This window comes from Boleophthalmus pectinirostris, unplaced genomic scaffold, assembly GCF_026225935.1.
Source record: "Boleophthalmus pectinirostris isolate CB_2022bp ecotype Guang Dong unplaced genomic scaffold, ASM2622593v1 HiC_scaffold_16, whole genome shotgun sequence".
Lineage (NCBI taxonomy): Eukaryota > Metazoa > Chordata > Actinopteri > Gobiiformes > Gobiidae > Boleophthalmus > Boleophthalmus pectinirostris.
This window is the reverse complement of record NW_026571095.1, coordinates 10172790-10188241: the sequence shown is the minus strand read 5'-3', so window position 1 is coordinate 10188241 and position 15452 is coordinate 10172790. Positions and strand designations below refer to the sequence as shown.

Sequence of the window (15452 nt, the reverse complement as noted above, 5' to 3'; positions counted from 1 at the left end):
TCTGCTTTTGTACTTCTTTTTACTGAATTTACGTAGCTTACCTTACAGCAAGAATAGTGTTGAACAAAGAAAGCCCTTGACTGTGACTGCACCCCATCTGTTGAAAGGCAGAGGGTAAGTGACACAGGTGCACAGTTCTGAAAAAAATGCATGTGAATAAATGTAGGTAACAAGGATAACAAGATAGCAGAAAGTCCAATTGATACTTTGCAGCTGATGTCATTAATATTCTGTGGGGGTGTGATGCTAACTGTAAGATCTGGTCTGTCTGAACCTCTGTTACTCAAGTTAGACTTTAATCCGAGCTTTGTTTTAACACAATCTGACCATGAAGAACCTAGTTGGACCTACAACAGGTGAAATGTTTTGCACACATAAAATTACTGTCACTAACAGTTTTTTCAGGTAGTCACTCTCAGCTTTTTGGTTGAAAATCACCTAAACAGGACCATGAAGACTCAGCTTGATCTCAAGGACAATTTTGTATTTTTTTCTTGAGTTTTCAGACTTTTTTTTTTGTCAGTGTTTGCTAATGTGTGCATTGTGTCACCATGGTAACTGATGAACATTCTGCCATAGAAAATACATGCAAAACACCCTCAGCATGATCTCACTGCAGAGTATCAATGTGCAAGAAGTTGATCATTTTAGTTGTATAGTGTGGCTCTGTTAGATTGCATGAAATCAGTCTGTAGCAACAGTCTGCTTTGCAATATATTTACTGGCAGGGCCTTGAAAGTAAAAATTTGCAAGCTAACCACATGCATAGATTCCCATCTAAAAGGAAACATCAATCTTTGGCCAGACAACTGACACATAGTGAGACTTAAAGGTGCACTATATAACTTCTGGTGGATGTTATGCCTGAGTTTGAGTTTCTTCATGGAAATATTCTACCTTTGCCTGGAATGTTACACTATATAACATTACCATAATCATCTTGCATTCAGTCATTTGTAGTTTTTGTTAATGGTCAAAAATATCTATTTAGAGCCACTTTTGGCTCCACAGGGTTGCCTTTCCACAGATCTGATTTCTAGATTGGCCTGATGGCATTACCTTCCTGTCTTCTTGGAGATTTAATACCATACCAAACATACATAACATTCCAAAGCAATAATTTACTAATCCACTAAGCTGATGGCAGACCCTCCACCAGAAAAGTTACATAGTGTACCTTTAAGTGAAATAATCAAGCATATTCAGAATATATACTTTCTATTGTGTCAATAAACTATTGCAGATTATATATTGCAATTGTTATTTTCAGAAATATCTTATCAACTTAATTTAACAATAGTTCATTTTATATTAAATCCAAACTGAAGGCTAGTTTTCAGTGCTTTCATTTTAAATCTGCAGGTTAAGTTGAATAATACATCATGTTTGGGCCAAGTTGGAACATAGCTCTCATAATTGGTTTGTTCTATAGCCGGTAACATTGCAATTACTTAGATCTTAAAGGGAGTATAGTTTCAGTAATGCAGCTTGGGTGATTAATGTTTGTGTAATATAAGTAGTGCATGTAGCTCCCCTCTTTTGCTGAGCATGCCCTTAATCATTCTGTTAGCCTTTATCAATGGTGTCTCTCCCACACATAATATGGCCTTGTTTCTCTCTAGCCATCCATGAAGAGCTCTCTTTCAGCCCATTCTCCCCCCTAGCCCCTTTGTCTGCACTTTCTCTCCTTTCTCTAGTGCTACCTACTCCTCTTTTCACTTCACCTATCCACCATCACCTGTGCAATGTCTTCTTCTGATGTCTTTGTGGAATGGTGCGCTCTTTCAGGTTAAACTACAACCTGGATGTGGCCGATAGACTTTCAGATGAACATTTTCTCATTGGTCTCTATGTGAGCCTGCTACAAAACAACCCCAAGTCATGGTTAGTGGGTGTGTGGTATCCTGCTGATGTGTGGAGCCAAAAAACTGTGGAAAACATATGCTCTGCTGAATGGCCACTTTGCAGCTCTAACCTTAAATTTCTATAGGTTTCTACGTTAATACTGCATGCTGCTTTTAGGCCTGTCACGGTAAATACTATATATCTACTAACTGATCAGTACTATTTGATGGAAAGATTTTTGGGGGGTTAATATTTATCATTCTTAAATTTTTAATTTGATTTTAGTATTTGAGTATTGTTAACACTAATAGACAGGTGTATCAAACAGTCACTGTACAAATACAACAAGAAATCACAACAAATACAACAATTACATTCAATACACACACACACACACACACACACACACAAAAATTATAATAATAATAATAGAAAAACTTTGTATTATTGGATTACTTTTTGTTATTTTTTTGTACTATGATAAAATTTGAGCTGTAGAGGGTAGAATAAATAATTTGTATGATTTACAAACTACTTGTGTTTCATTCTGCTATTTATTTATTGCAGCTCATGTTTTAACAATATTGTACATGTAGATTTTAGATAATCCTTCTTTATGGTTACTGTGTCAGTGGTATATATTAGTTTCAATATTTTCATCTATATTTTATTCTAGATCTTGGACTTCAATATTTGTTATCATGACAGGCCTAGCTGCTAAGTTTACTAACCCCTGATGAATACTTGTGAATCTGTGCATTTCGTACTTTGTATTTTCTGGTCAGTATAACATTTGTCACACTTGACTACCTCTGGCTCTGGTCCTGCTATTTGATTTGTTTTATGGGCAGGCTGGGCACCCTTACAATGGTACATGACATCAAATAAAAAACGAAATATTAAAGCCGTCTATGACCGTTTTAACCTTTGCTGAAAAGAGGCTTATCGAGATTTCAGATGGGATAGATTACGTGTACTATTATTTACTTTGAACATTCAGTTTAAAGTTTCAGTTTATTATTATTATTGATAATCTTTTATACTAAAGGACTCAAATGTAAACAGATAGCATTCCCTTATTGTAATTACACCAACAACCATATTTGAAAACTAGAACAATAATCAGTTAAAATATCACTTAAAATGTATTTTTTTATTTGAAATTAGAACATCAATTATTTTGGATGTGCCAGCCTTATTCAGTCATGCACATATACTTACATGCTCTACAATCTATCCTCAAAATAACTATTTCCCCATACGGTGTAAGTGTGTGTGCGTGTGTTTGTCTCTCTATGCGTGTGTATGTTTGTATGTGTGCGTGTGTATGTGGCCGTGTGTGTTTGTGTGCTTGTGTGTATGAGCACTAATCACGCTGTGCATGTATTTTACAGTAGAGGCAGTGCTGCAAATAAAGTTTACCACCTGTTTTATCTCTGCAGCTGTGTGACATTATTGCCCTGAGTGAGTGCATTTCCCATGTGTGCAAAAACACTCATTTTTACAGTGTACAGATCAACTGTCTCCTCTTGATCAATACAGCTATACAAGCTAACTGCTCATCTGAGGCTCTGCAATGATCACTGCTCTTAAAGGTCCTATATTATACAAAATTTACTCTTCCGAGCTTTAGGTAACAGCATTAAAACATGGCTCAATCAAAAACATACCCGGAGTTATGTTTTGTTTCAGTCACACATGTTTGAGTAACCCTTTATTATTAGGTTGCCTTCATCTCCCAAGCTAACCTTGTGATGCCATGAAGCTGTAGTTTTATGTTCACAGCTTTTTTTCAGTAAATATTGACAATTCCAGGGTTGAAATGATCCAAATGATTCTAGTGAAGGCGTGCAGAATTTAAAAACACAGTGGAGCACTTCCTGTATTACCGCATGACATCACAAGGTGGAAGGTGGAGTGTTTTCTATTTGAGAGAAGAACACAGCCTAAATATGCAGGGTTTGTGTGTTAAACATGTATGAATGAAACAAAACACAACTTCTGGTATGTTTTTGAAGACGAAACATCAGAAAACAGTGTAATATGGACCCTTTAATGCTTACCCACCTAGAAACTAATCTACCTCCTAACTGCATTTCTTCATTTATTTTTCTATATACATCACGTGGAGGAGTGACTATGCTTTTTGTAATTTCCTTGTGTTCAGTTTGCTGGAGAGGAGTAACCACCTTCAAGACGAGGAACACAGCCTCATTGCTCGCTACGCTGCTCGGCTGGCTGCTGATGCTGCGGTGAGATACAGCCCACATTATTGCAAACGCTATCATGACATCTTTCATCTGGTCTAGTGCCGGGAATATATTGCACAATAGAAGAGGTTCAACGTTTGTATCTACACCCTTGGGAGTTCTCAGTCCTCTTATTGTCAAGATGAAGGAGGGATGTGCAGGTAGTGGTCATTTGTAGGCAGACCAGGAAGCCTCTCTTTGCCCTGATGGGGTCTTGATGGATGGCAGGTGACCTGACTGTTTTTGTTTCCCAGTGAGATGTGAAAGATAAGGTGGTTGGATGACATCAGCTACACTACCAGTTTAGACACACAATCTCATTCAGTGTTTTTTTCCATTTTGTTTACTACTTTCTACATTTGATATAATATATGATACGAGATGTATGGAATTAGAGAGCGAGATACTTTATTGAGCCTGAGGGAAATTATGTCATAAAGAAAAAAGTTAACTCAGCTGAACTAAATGTTTTATATAAAAATCCTCAAAATAGTCACATTTTGCTTTGTTGACAGTGCTGTAAAGTCTTTGGTTTCTATCAGTAAATTATATCTGAAATGGTTTCACATCACAGCTTTACCATGTCAGAGTCAAGAAAAGCCAAAAGCACAAATCAGGATTCAAAGTAAATGGTTATTTTATTATCACACGTTTTGAAATATTTTGAGCATAGTTTTTGTTTGCTACATGCCATATGTGTTCATTCATAGGTTTGATGCTTTCAGTGAGAATCTATAATGCAAGTATACATGGAAATAAAGAAGAAAAGTAAATGAAGTGTGTCCAAACTTTAGACTGGTGGTGTAACACATGTGATCTCTTGATTCTTGACAGGCTCAGCAGCAACGGGTCCCCACAGACCTGCCCTGTTCTCTGGACGCCAACAAGCAGCAAAGGCAACTCATCGCGGAGCTGGAGAGCAAAAACAGGTGAGAACACTACTGCGAAATGAGTTATGTAGTTTATTCTAAAAGATTCAGTTTCTGTCATATCATAACTATGTATGAACACTGCTCTGAGGAACACTGTATTAGTCAAAGCGTATTAATATTTTTGTTTGTTTGTTTATTTTGAACATATGTATTCAACATATAATGCATCTTAACAATCAAGGTGAAGAAAGTACATAGAAAAGAATATAATAATAAAAATCAATAAATTAATAATAATAATAATAATAATAACAATAATAATAATAAATAGCTATCTCAGAAAAGAAAGAACAAATTTGTCTCTAAGTGTGAAAACTTCCATTTGTCATGGTCGAAAGGGAGTGGGATGAAGTGTGACCTTATAATCTCCCACTGATAATAATAATAATAAAAAACACTTCCTGTGTGACTCGTTACACACAGTTATTGTACATAAGCACATATAGCTATAGTTTAAGTTTTTGCAATAAATTGATACAGCAAAGACCAGACGTGCCACAGATGTCTCCTTTTTTATGAATCCTTGCATTGCCCACTATATTGAAAAACACCTTGTAGGCCTCCTGTTTAACTTACAAAATCCATTGAATTAACTTGACCCATGACTTGACCTGACCTTATCTCCTCTGGAACACTCTGGAGAATAGTATAACTGTATTATTATTTAATGCTTGGTTTATTAGATTCCTTTTTGTTATGTTATGTTATGCTGTACTATGCTTTGTTGCTATGTTTGTTTCTATGTTGCTGCTACAAAACTTTCCTTTGGGATCAGTAAAGTATCTATCCATATACCGATCTATCTATTGATCCATCTAATCAAGGAATTCAGAATCTAAATAGTTATACTGTTAGTTAGTATTGGCATGATGACTTAAGAATACTGAATGTCAACAGCTGTCCGTCCATAATTGTCAGCAGTGTTTAAGTGCAAACTGCCATTCCTCTAATCCCAAAGCAGCTGATGTATGTTCCACCCATAGACTGTATAAAGAAGTGGACAAAATAGCAAAATAAAACACTAGGATCATGTAGAGCAGGTTAATGCAAACATTTTAAAACTAAAATGATGAGTCTGACAGCAGCAGTTACGAAGACATCAGCAAAGTTTTTTCAGTAAAAAGTGAATTGGAGCCAGATTCAGTGGAGTAGGAAGTGTGCCCGTGCTTCCTATTTGACTAGGAGGTTAGCTATGTCCACTGTCCATGTCCATACCCCAGGTGCCACCAATAAGGAAACAGCGGTTCAGTTTAGCTGTGCATATTAGGAAAAGGTTTAATTCTGCACTCTTGCCTTTTAATGTTAGGATAATTATTTATGTTTTGATTTGTTTATATTGTGATTTTTATGTTTTTCTTATTTTGAGAAGTAATTTGAATTACTGTGTACAAATTGTGCTATACAAACTTGCCTTGCCTTAAATTAATTAGTAAATGTCATGTGTTTCAGAGAAATATTACTTGAAATCCAGCGGTTACGTCTTCAGCACGAAGAGGCCTCCCAGCCCCCACCAGACAGAGGCCAGCAGAACCCCACCCTGCTGGCTGAGCTACGACATCTCAGGTACAACGCACATTTATTATTTATACAGATATATTATTAGCGCATGAATCTTTCCACACTTTCCACATAACACGTTGCTTCATCTTAATCATATTTTCAGTCTGTCAATAAATACTTAAAGGTACCAGATTTTTCCATTTATTTGAGCAAAATGTGTTTCATTCTAGTACAGATATATTTTAAAATCAGCTCTTGAGGTCAAAATATGTCTGCTGCATGCTGTCTACACCTCAAGCTTTTTATTCTCTAATAATCAGTGCACTGTTAGCATGCTAGTTACTCCACTCTGGTCTCTCAAAGTTGTGAAAAGCACTTATAAACTCATTGTGGTGAATAATTAGGTCTGAATGCGTAAGGTAAACTAAGGTAAGCTAAGGTAAGGTAAGGTAAGTGAGGAATAACTTTGGACCACTGCAAACCATTTCTAAGACAGTAACAACAGTAACTTTAATTGATTCGTCCAGTGATTAAATCGTTCAGTGTTACTTTGAATCCACCTTTTAGACCTCTTTTCAGTGTAAAACTAAGTTTTTGTTAACACTGAACAGCTTGTTCTTTCTGTCAGGCAACGCAAAGATGAGCTCGAACAAAGAATGTCTACACTGCAGGAGAGTCGCAGGGAACTCATGGTGCAGCTAGAGCAACTAATGATGCTTCTCAAGGTACCACACACACCTCATGTCACTAATAGACTTATACACGGTTTTATAATTAGCATTCTTTGTACATTTTTTTTGTTGTTTCTACAAATATCAAAATGACAGGGTTATATTTGATTAAAAAGCTAGTTAGTTGGTTTTGTTCTTTGCAGCTGATGTCATTAATTGAATTTTCGGGATCAATAAAGTCACTCTCACCTTTTTATGTAAAATCAAACACCTAAACAGGACAGGTTATCTTATTTAAATTTTTAACTTTAACTGTTGACTGCTCCTGACTGTGACACATTTGACTATAACCTTATGCCAGTGAAGAGAGATCCATCCCTTAGATATACATTATTTATTACATACAGTACAGTTTCCACTTGAAACAAAAGTAACGCACATGATGATGCAGATTAGTGTCATTAGCTGAAAGGCCCCCTGCTGTGAGCCTCAGTCTGGACAGATGAGTTAAGAACAGGGCACTGAGCTGGAGGATTATGCTCCATCACACCTTACAAGACAAGTGTCCACCCCCCACTGAGACGAATAACCTTTGGTGTGAGAATATCATCTGCAGTCAACAAGACAGGACTTCTTTAAAGCCAGAGTAAACTGCTTACTGTAGTGGCTTAAGTGGGGAGGATATCAATGTAATTAGCCTAAAAGGATCAATGCTAATCCATTAAAGATGCATGAGAAAGTCACCTGCTGTTACATCCTGAAGCAAACACAATTGGATTTCTAGAAATACTCAATGCAATGAGGTTGTGGTTTCACAAACCATAAAATTATTTTTCAGATTGAAGAGGAACGGAAGGAGGCTGTAAGTCTCAATATTAGATAACCCCTAACTAAATAAGCTTGTTGTTTTGTATATATATTTATGCATGGCCATTGCAAGTGAAAAGTCTATAACATGCTAGTTTACTGTTTAGAACTAACCTTGTTCTAATAATGTAATTTCATATCACTGGAAAATAACATTAGGTATTAATTAAAAATACATATACTTTTTGGGGAATGGTGTGTGTGAAATACATTTGTTTATCTTAGAGAAATAGCCCAATCATTGGAATTTAAGAGAACAAAATAAATGGATCCAGATTGAAGTGCTTCTTAATTTGAACGATACAGCAGCTAGTTAGAGAAACTTGAAGATTACGTTCAAGGTGTTCCCAAAATCAGCTTAGCGAATAGTAACACAGTGTTCACTACAAATTACAAGTTACCTTGTGCAGAGAGTTTAGTTAAGTTTTATTTATTTTCACTTGGTAAAGTATACTATTATAAATAATATTTTATGCAAGAGAATGTGAAGGAGAATTACCTAAACCTGTCAGAGTTAACTTAAAGGTGCAATGTGTAACTTTTCTGGTGGATGGTCTGCCACTTTTTTGTCTCAACTTATAGATTTGCCCAGAATGTTCCACAGTATGGCATCATCTATCTCTCCATTGTTTCAAATATATGTGTTTTTATTGCCCAGAAATACATGCATGCATCTGTACTGTAAGTAGGGCTCTTTCTCCACAGATCTGACCAGTAACTTGACCTCGTGGTGTCACATATTTGTCTTTATGGAGACGCATCTGTTTAATGCCATACTGTGGACAAGCAAATGGCAAGCCCTCCACCAGAAAACTTTTAAGAGTAGTTTTTTTTTTTTTTTTTTAGATATTAAGTAATTTTTCTGCATTGAATCTTGCTAAGACTTTGTGCTCTGATGTTGTTCCCTCTGTAGACTCAGGGTCCTGGCTCTCCACGCTCCTCTCCCAGCCACTCCATCAGTCGACCTATCCCCACACCCATCCTGTCCGACTCCACCTGCACCACTCCCACCCACACGCCCCAGGACTCGCTCATGGGAGTAGGAGGAGATGTACAGGAGGCTTTCGCTCAAGGTAACATACGTGGTAACTAGTGTTGTCACAATACTAAAATCTCAATATTAGATACAACTTACGATACCACAATGAAGATGAAAACAAAATACTCATGTAATTTTCATATACAAAATGATAATACTTTCTATATCTTAGCGTTAGGTTTTATTTATTCTGATAAAACTCAAAATCACTCTAAAACAGTATTGATACCTGCTCAAACAAGTACCCAGTTTTGATATTAGTTTTAATATTGGTTAGTATTTGATTTTCGATACTTTACTTCCCTAATACACACATACAACTAAACCAGACCAAAATATTTACAGTAACATTTATGATGTTTTTAATAGGTCCGAGGCGAAATTTAAGGACTGACCTTCTCATTGCTGCTGATTCTATCACCAACACAATGTCATCACTGGTTAAAGAGCTTAATTCAGGTAATAAATTAAAATAAAAGTAAAAGTGATCTTATTTTAAAGTGTTTTGAATAATAACTATTGTTTTGTCTCACAGAAGGTGGAAGTGAGACAGAGAGCACAGTAGATTCAGACTTGGGACGTGAGCTTTTGGCTGCAACATCAGATCCTTTCTTCAGTTATAAACCAAGGTACAAAACACTTGTAATGATTACCATCTGTAATTATTATTTCTGGTTATATTTTTACCTTTCTTTAATAACTCAAGACCCAAAGGAGTATGTCTTATGAATGCCGTTAAAGGTTGAATGATTTGGGAAATATATCAAATTGAATTTTTTCTGACAAGCATGGCTATTGAGATTTGATTTGTGATTTGCGTTTTAATAAAAGGATTCTGTTCAAAGTTCACATTTTAAACGCGTCCAGGAGAACTGACAAAAGGACTGAAATATTAACTGGCAAACCAATACAAGAATCACATTTCAGAACATGTTTGTACAGATCTAAACTACAAGGTCAGCTCAACAGTTTTATGTAAAATAAAACAGATAGATAACAGATAGGATATTTCATTGTTTGTGGCAGAAATGATAGTACATTAAAAACTGCAGCCTTTGCGATTTGCTAATTGTGTCCATTAAAATTGTCATTTTGATTGTGATTAATCTTGCAGTTTCTAATGTTATGAGATGGCAAGTGGGTCAAAAACTCAATAGCTATATTATTATACTAAAAATGAAAAATTGTCTCAGATGGGGATTGACTATGAAGTTGTTTTACCATGGCACTAAAAAACTTAAAGCAACTATGCCAACCAAGTCTTTTGAGGTGACAGAAGTAAGCCCTTCACTCACAAATAAAGTAGTAACACAATGGCACCATCTAGTGGGTGATATATGTAAGAGGATTCTTTTTTTATTCTATTTAAGAATTGACTCTTTCAAGAAAAAAAAAAAAAATCACAAAACATTTAAAAAACAGTTATGAAAAACAGAACAGCAAATCTACTGTATTTATCTATACAATTTTTTAAACATACAATTTCCAAAATGCTGCACAGAGACACAAGTACAATAAAATACAGCAAAAGGAAAACACTTTGCTCTTACTAGTACAAAACAGAAACATCAAACAAAGACAAAAAACATAAAACAGCAATAAAAATAAATAAATAGACACAGATGATAATGTATGTTTGTGAATGAGAGCTGTGTGTTCTGTTCAGAGAAAGAGCCTGAGAACTGTGTGAACCGATGAGATATGTTCCAAATGATTTCACCACCTGTGGCCCTGTTCAGATACATGTTGGAACTAAATGATTAAACTAATCCAAGTTTCAAAGATTATGCTAAAATCACTGAAAAAAAAACCCAAAACTGTAATTAGACAAAAATAACTACACAACTTACTTGGTGTTAACTGTCAGAGAATAAAAGTGGTTGTTAAGACGAGACTTAAAACTGCGGGGGCAGATAGGATGTGAAGAGGCAGAGCGTTCCAAAGATAATTCATATCAATAACTAAAACAGTAATGTTAAAAGTCCTATATTACACAAAATGTATTCTTATGAGCTTTAAGCTATGTTATAATAAATGCAGTTCCCCTGAAAAACATACCTGCAATTGTGTTTTGTTTCTTTCACACATGCTTGAGTAACCCTTTATTTTTATTAGTCTGTTTACATCTCCACAGCTCAAAATGCTCCGTTCCACCCTGTGATGTCATGAAGCAGTAGTTTTCAAGTTAATAGCTACCGTTTACCTTTTGTTTTGTAGAACTTGGCAATTCCGGGACTGAAATCATCCAAATTTTTCTAGTGAGGGCATTTGGAGTTTGTACGGATACAGTGGAGCACTTTGTGTATTACCAAATGACATCACAAGGTGGAACAGAGAGTGTTTTCTGTTTGAGAGAAGAACACAGCCTAAACATGCAGGGTTTGAGTATTAAATGTGTGTGAATGAAACAAAACACAACTTCAGGTATGTTTGTGATGAGGAAATAACATTATAACCTGGATTAGAAAATAGCGTAATATGGGCCCTTTAAGACCAGACTTAAAACACACCACTGCTGTTCAGACGTGGGGAGGCAGAGCATTCCAGAACTTAGTCCCTACCACAGAGAAGGCCTTTTTCCACATAAAAAATTGTACTTTAGACACAAAAGACAATTCAAATCAATAACTACAAGGCAGTAATGTTATGTATATAAAGAAACATACTGTGTGGTTTTGGTTTCCCCCGTTTATAATAAACAAAGCAATTATCGTCTCGTAGTCTTGTTTCATTAAAGTGCAAAGGTTATTTTTAACGGATCTCTTCAGGCATCAGTTTTCTTTCTTCTCTTTCAACTTATTTACTGTCAAATAAAATACATGCTTTGTTGATTACACCCCAGTGTTCTCGGTGCATGTTTTGAAATGGGCCATTGTCTCTTAGACCCTCCAGCGGTGCCGACAGTTACGAGAACAATCTGGAGGAGCAGCTGGAGGACGAGCTCAAGTTGGAGGAACTAATGAAGCACAGACCGGAACCAGACAAATCGTGCATGGTGAGTGCAAAGTTAAGTCAACAAAAGTACATCTGAAAATATTCTCAATCTAATGAACAACTTTTGTCTTAGTGTGACTGTATCTAGGCCTGTCACAATAACAAATTTTGATGGGCATTATATTGCTGAAGTAAATACAGACAATAAAATTTTGCCACTATCCTAAAGCAGATTTATGCCATTAAGTTATTCTAAATGCACAATATTGTTAAAAAAAACAAAAGTACATCTCTTATCTTACTGTGACTGTATCTAGGCCTAAAGAAAGGCCTAAGAAATTCACTCAGTACTGATACCAATTATGAAACCATAATTTTTTGCAATATAATCTCATTTTCATCCACAAAATAACAAAACACTTTCTTCATAATAACATAAGGTCTTTTTTGTTCTAATAAAGCTCAAATTCAAACTAAAACCATTCAGAAAAGCTCAAATTTTGTCCTGTTATTGTTTTTGAGAATCGTAATATACACATACAAATTAAACAAAACCAAAACCTTTACAGTAACTCTTGTCTTACTGTGACTGTACATAGGCCTGTCAAATTAGGCCTATCACAAATTTTGAAGTGAGATACAGTATATTGCTGAAGAAAATATAGATGATAAATATGATAAAAGTATTCTAAATTTACAATATTCTTTAAAAAATACAAGCTGCAACAACTAAACAGCAGAATGAAACACTTTTGTACTTAGTATGTATCAACCTTTTATCATACAGCCAAAAAATAACAAAAAGTACAGTAGTGCAAAGAAAATGAACACAGGATAAATACTGACCCTGACACTACTATTCCATCTATCATGTATTGAACACTACTTAATCTTTGCACTGTTTCTCACCCACATCTTGTATATAGACGTGATATATTTTGTCTTACTATATCACTATTTTTTATGTTTATTGGTACATACACATTTGGATAATTATGCCTTATTTGACACTGGTCTCTTGCTATTTTTGCTTTTTAATTTGAATGTATTATTACCATTTATATTCCTGCTCTTTGTTATTATAATATATTGTGATGTTTGAGCTACTGTGTCCAAATTATTTCCCTCGTAGATCAATAAAGTTTGTCTAAATTTAACATGTAAGTATATAGTATTTATCACGACAGTCCGAATTATATCTACATGTCTTTGTACTGTACAGGTGACGTTGCAGCAGTGACTACGCGAGCAATATAAACGCAACAATAACCAAGAAGACACTGGACAAAACACTGGACTCATACAAAGCAATGAAGATGAGCACTGCTGAATCCAACCATAGAAAACATTTATGTAAAGATATATATTTTTAACCAACACATATAGGCTATTTAAGCTAATACTGTGAGCTGATGTAAAGAGATTACTACTGAGCTGTCTATGATACCACAGGTGCCATAAAACTCACACAATTTGGAGATTTTTTTTTTATTTCTATCCTTTTTGTTAAGTTGTTAAGAATTATAATACACTGCCAGTGCCAATTGGCAAAACTTAGTTCGAACACATTCAACCAGGATCTTTCTCCACGTGCCATCTAAGATCAATGATTATGACAACTGCAATACCTATGTAACTTTACTTTTCATTAAAGGGCCCATATTACGAACATTTTTGCTCTATGTTATAATGTTGTTTTCATCATCAAAAATATGGAGATGTGTTTTGTTTAATACTCAAACCCTGCATATTTAGGCTGAGTTCTTCTCTCCTATTGAAAACACTAATACGGAAAATGCTCCATTGTGTTTTTAAACTCCATACACCTTCGCTAGAATCAGTTGGATGATTTCAGTCCTGGAATTGCCAATTTCTACTGATCTAAAGGTTAAATGTAGCTGTTAACTTAAGTGCCGCTGCATGACATCACAAGGTAGAACAGAGCATTTTGAGCTTTAGAGATGTAGACAGAATAATAAATGGTTATTGAAATGTGTGAATGAAACAAAACACAACTCATCGTATGTTTTTGAAGAGGTAACTTATAACATGACTAAAAAGCTCATGAGTAAATTTTGCGCAATATAGGACCTTTAATGGTGGAATAGATTTCACACATGATTTTATACCATTGCTCTTAAATGTTTCAAATGTCTTTATTTATATGTTTGCTTTTGAACAATGGCCTTCTGCGATTTCATTTGATATCTGTGTAAAATTGCACTCTGCCTTAGCTGATTGAGTGATAATGGAAGATGTCTCTCAAACTGTCAGTCCAGTACGTAGCCAGCGCTGCTCTGCTCCTTGTTTTATGTTGTGCTTCTTTAGTCTAAAGCTGTGATGTTGCAGATTTTTCAACATTTTAAGACATTTCCTTTATGCTTAGAAACACAAGTCACACCAGAGAGGGCAGTGATGAAATGAATTAAACCTTACATTACATTTTAAAGGTGCACTGCGTAAAATTTCTAGTAGAGGGTCCACTATCTGATGTCTCCAAGGAAATGTTATTGCTTCGTCTAGAATGTTCTGCAGTATAGCTTAAACCTATTTATCACAAGGGACACACACAGGTTACAACACTATGCTACATTACTGTTCAAATCTGTGGAGTCACCATTATTCACAGAAGGATATTTTTGAGCAATAGAAACACTCGTAATGAATAAATCCTAGATGGATATGTTTAATAATGAATAACCATGGAACATTCCATGTAAAGCAATAACATCTCCATGGAGATGTTTCAGGCCCTCCACCAGAAAAATTACGCAGCGCACCTTTAATTATGGTTCATGTGCCATTTTTACACATAGCACCAAATCCTGCTCACATGCTAAAATACTGAATACTCACACACTTCTTATGTATTTTTGAGTGTGTGAAACTCTTTCGCAAGTGGCAAGCCAATCTAAAAAATCATAAATGTGTGAAATATATCTAGTTTGATTTTTGAGCAAGTTCATAGCAGTGATTTTGCATGGTGGTGATGCGTAATAAAATGTTGACATAATATCACTCTGTTGGAGCCTTATTTCTATCTTGGTCACACTCCACAAACTTTGGCTTTGCACATTTATTATCTGTCATAAGTGCACTACTGGCTGCCCTCAACCTATAGTCTGTAATTCATCATCACCCAACATTTTGTCTCTTTCAAGCTAGTATGCATTATAAGTACATAATGTCTGTGTAATCCCTCAGTCGCCCAAGTATAAGATCTAGAGCAAAAGAAAAATTAAATTCTGTCAACTGATCCAAGCGGCTTCTTCAGTTCTACGCACTGCGTAGGCGCCCTCTACGTCAACCGCGGGATTTATGAAACTCCCCTAAGCGCGGTGTTTTGCTTATCTCTGCGGCAGCAAGGGAGATTGCCGGTGGACACTGCTTTATGTCTGTTTGAAAGGAGGAGCTA

At 35.6% G+C, this 15452-nt stretch overlaps 1 protein-coding gene across 1 annotated transcript in view; it reads left to right on the top strand.

Moving 5' to 3' along the window:
- The window catches only part of dtna (dystrobrevin, alpha), a 34780-nt gene extending 19745 nt beyond the window's left edge, over positions 1-15035 (top strand). The window contains exons 11-22 of the mRNA XM_055151840.1: positions 37-114; positions 1789-1884; positions 4013-4097; positions 4929-5023; positions 6476-6589; positions 7155-7251; positions 8036-8059; positions 8978-9137; positions 9473-9562; positions 9639-9732; positions 11987-12098; positions 13260-15035. Of these exons, the coding sequence (XP_055007815.1) occupies positions 37-114; positions 1789-1884; positions 4013-4097; positions 4929-5023; positions 6476-6589; positions 7155-7251; positions 8036-8059; positions 8978-9137; positions 9473-9562; positions 9639-9732; positions 11987-12098; positions 13260-13277 (1063 nt within the window). The 3' untranslated portion in view covers positions 13278-15035. The remainder of the gene's footprint in view (positions 1-36; positions 115-1788; positions 1885-4012; positions 4098-4928; positions 5024-6475; positions 6590-7154; positions 7252-8035; positions 8060-8977; positions 9138-9472; positions 9563-9638; positions 9733-11986; positions 12099-13259) is intronic.
- The last annotated feature ends 417 nt before the right edge of the window (positions 15036-15452 follow it).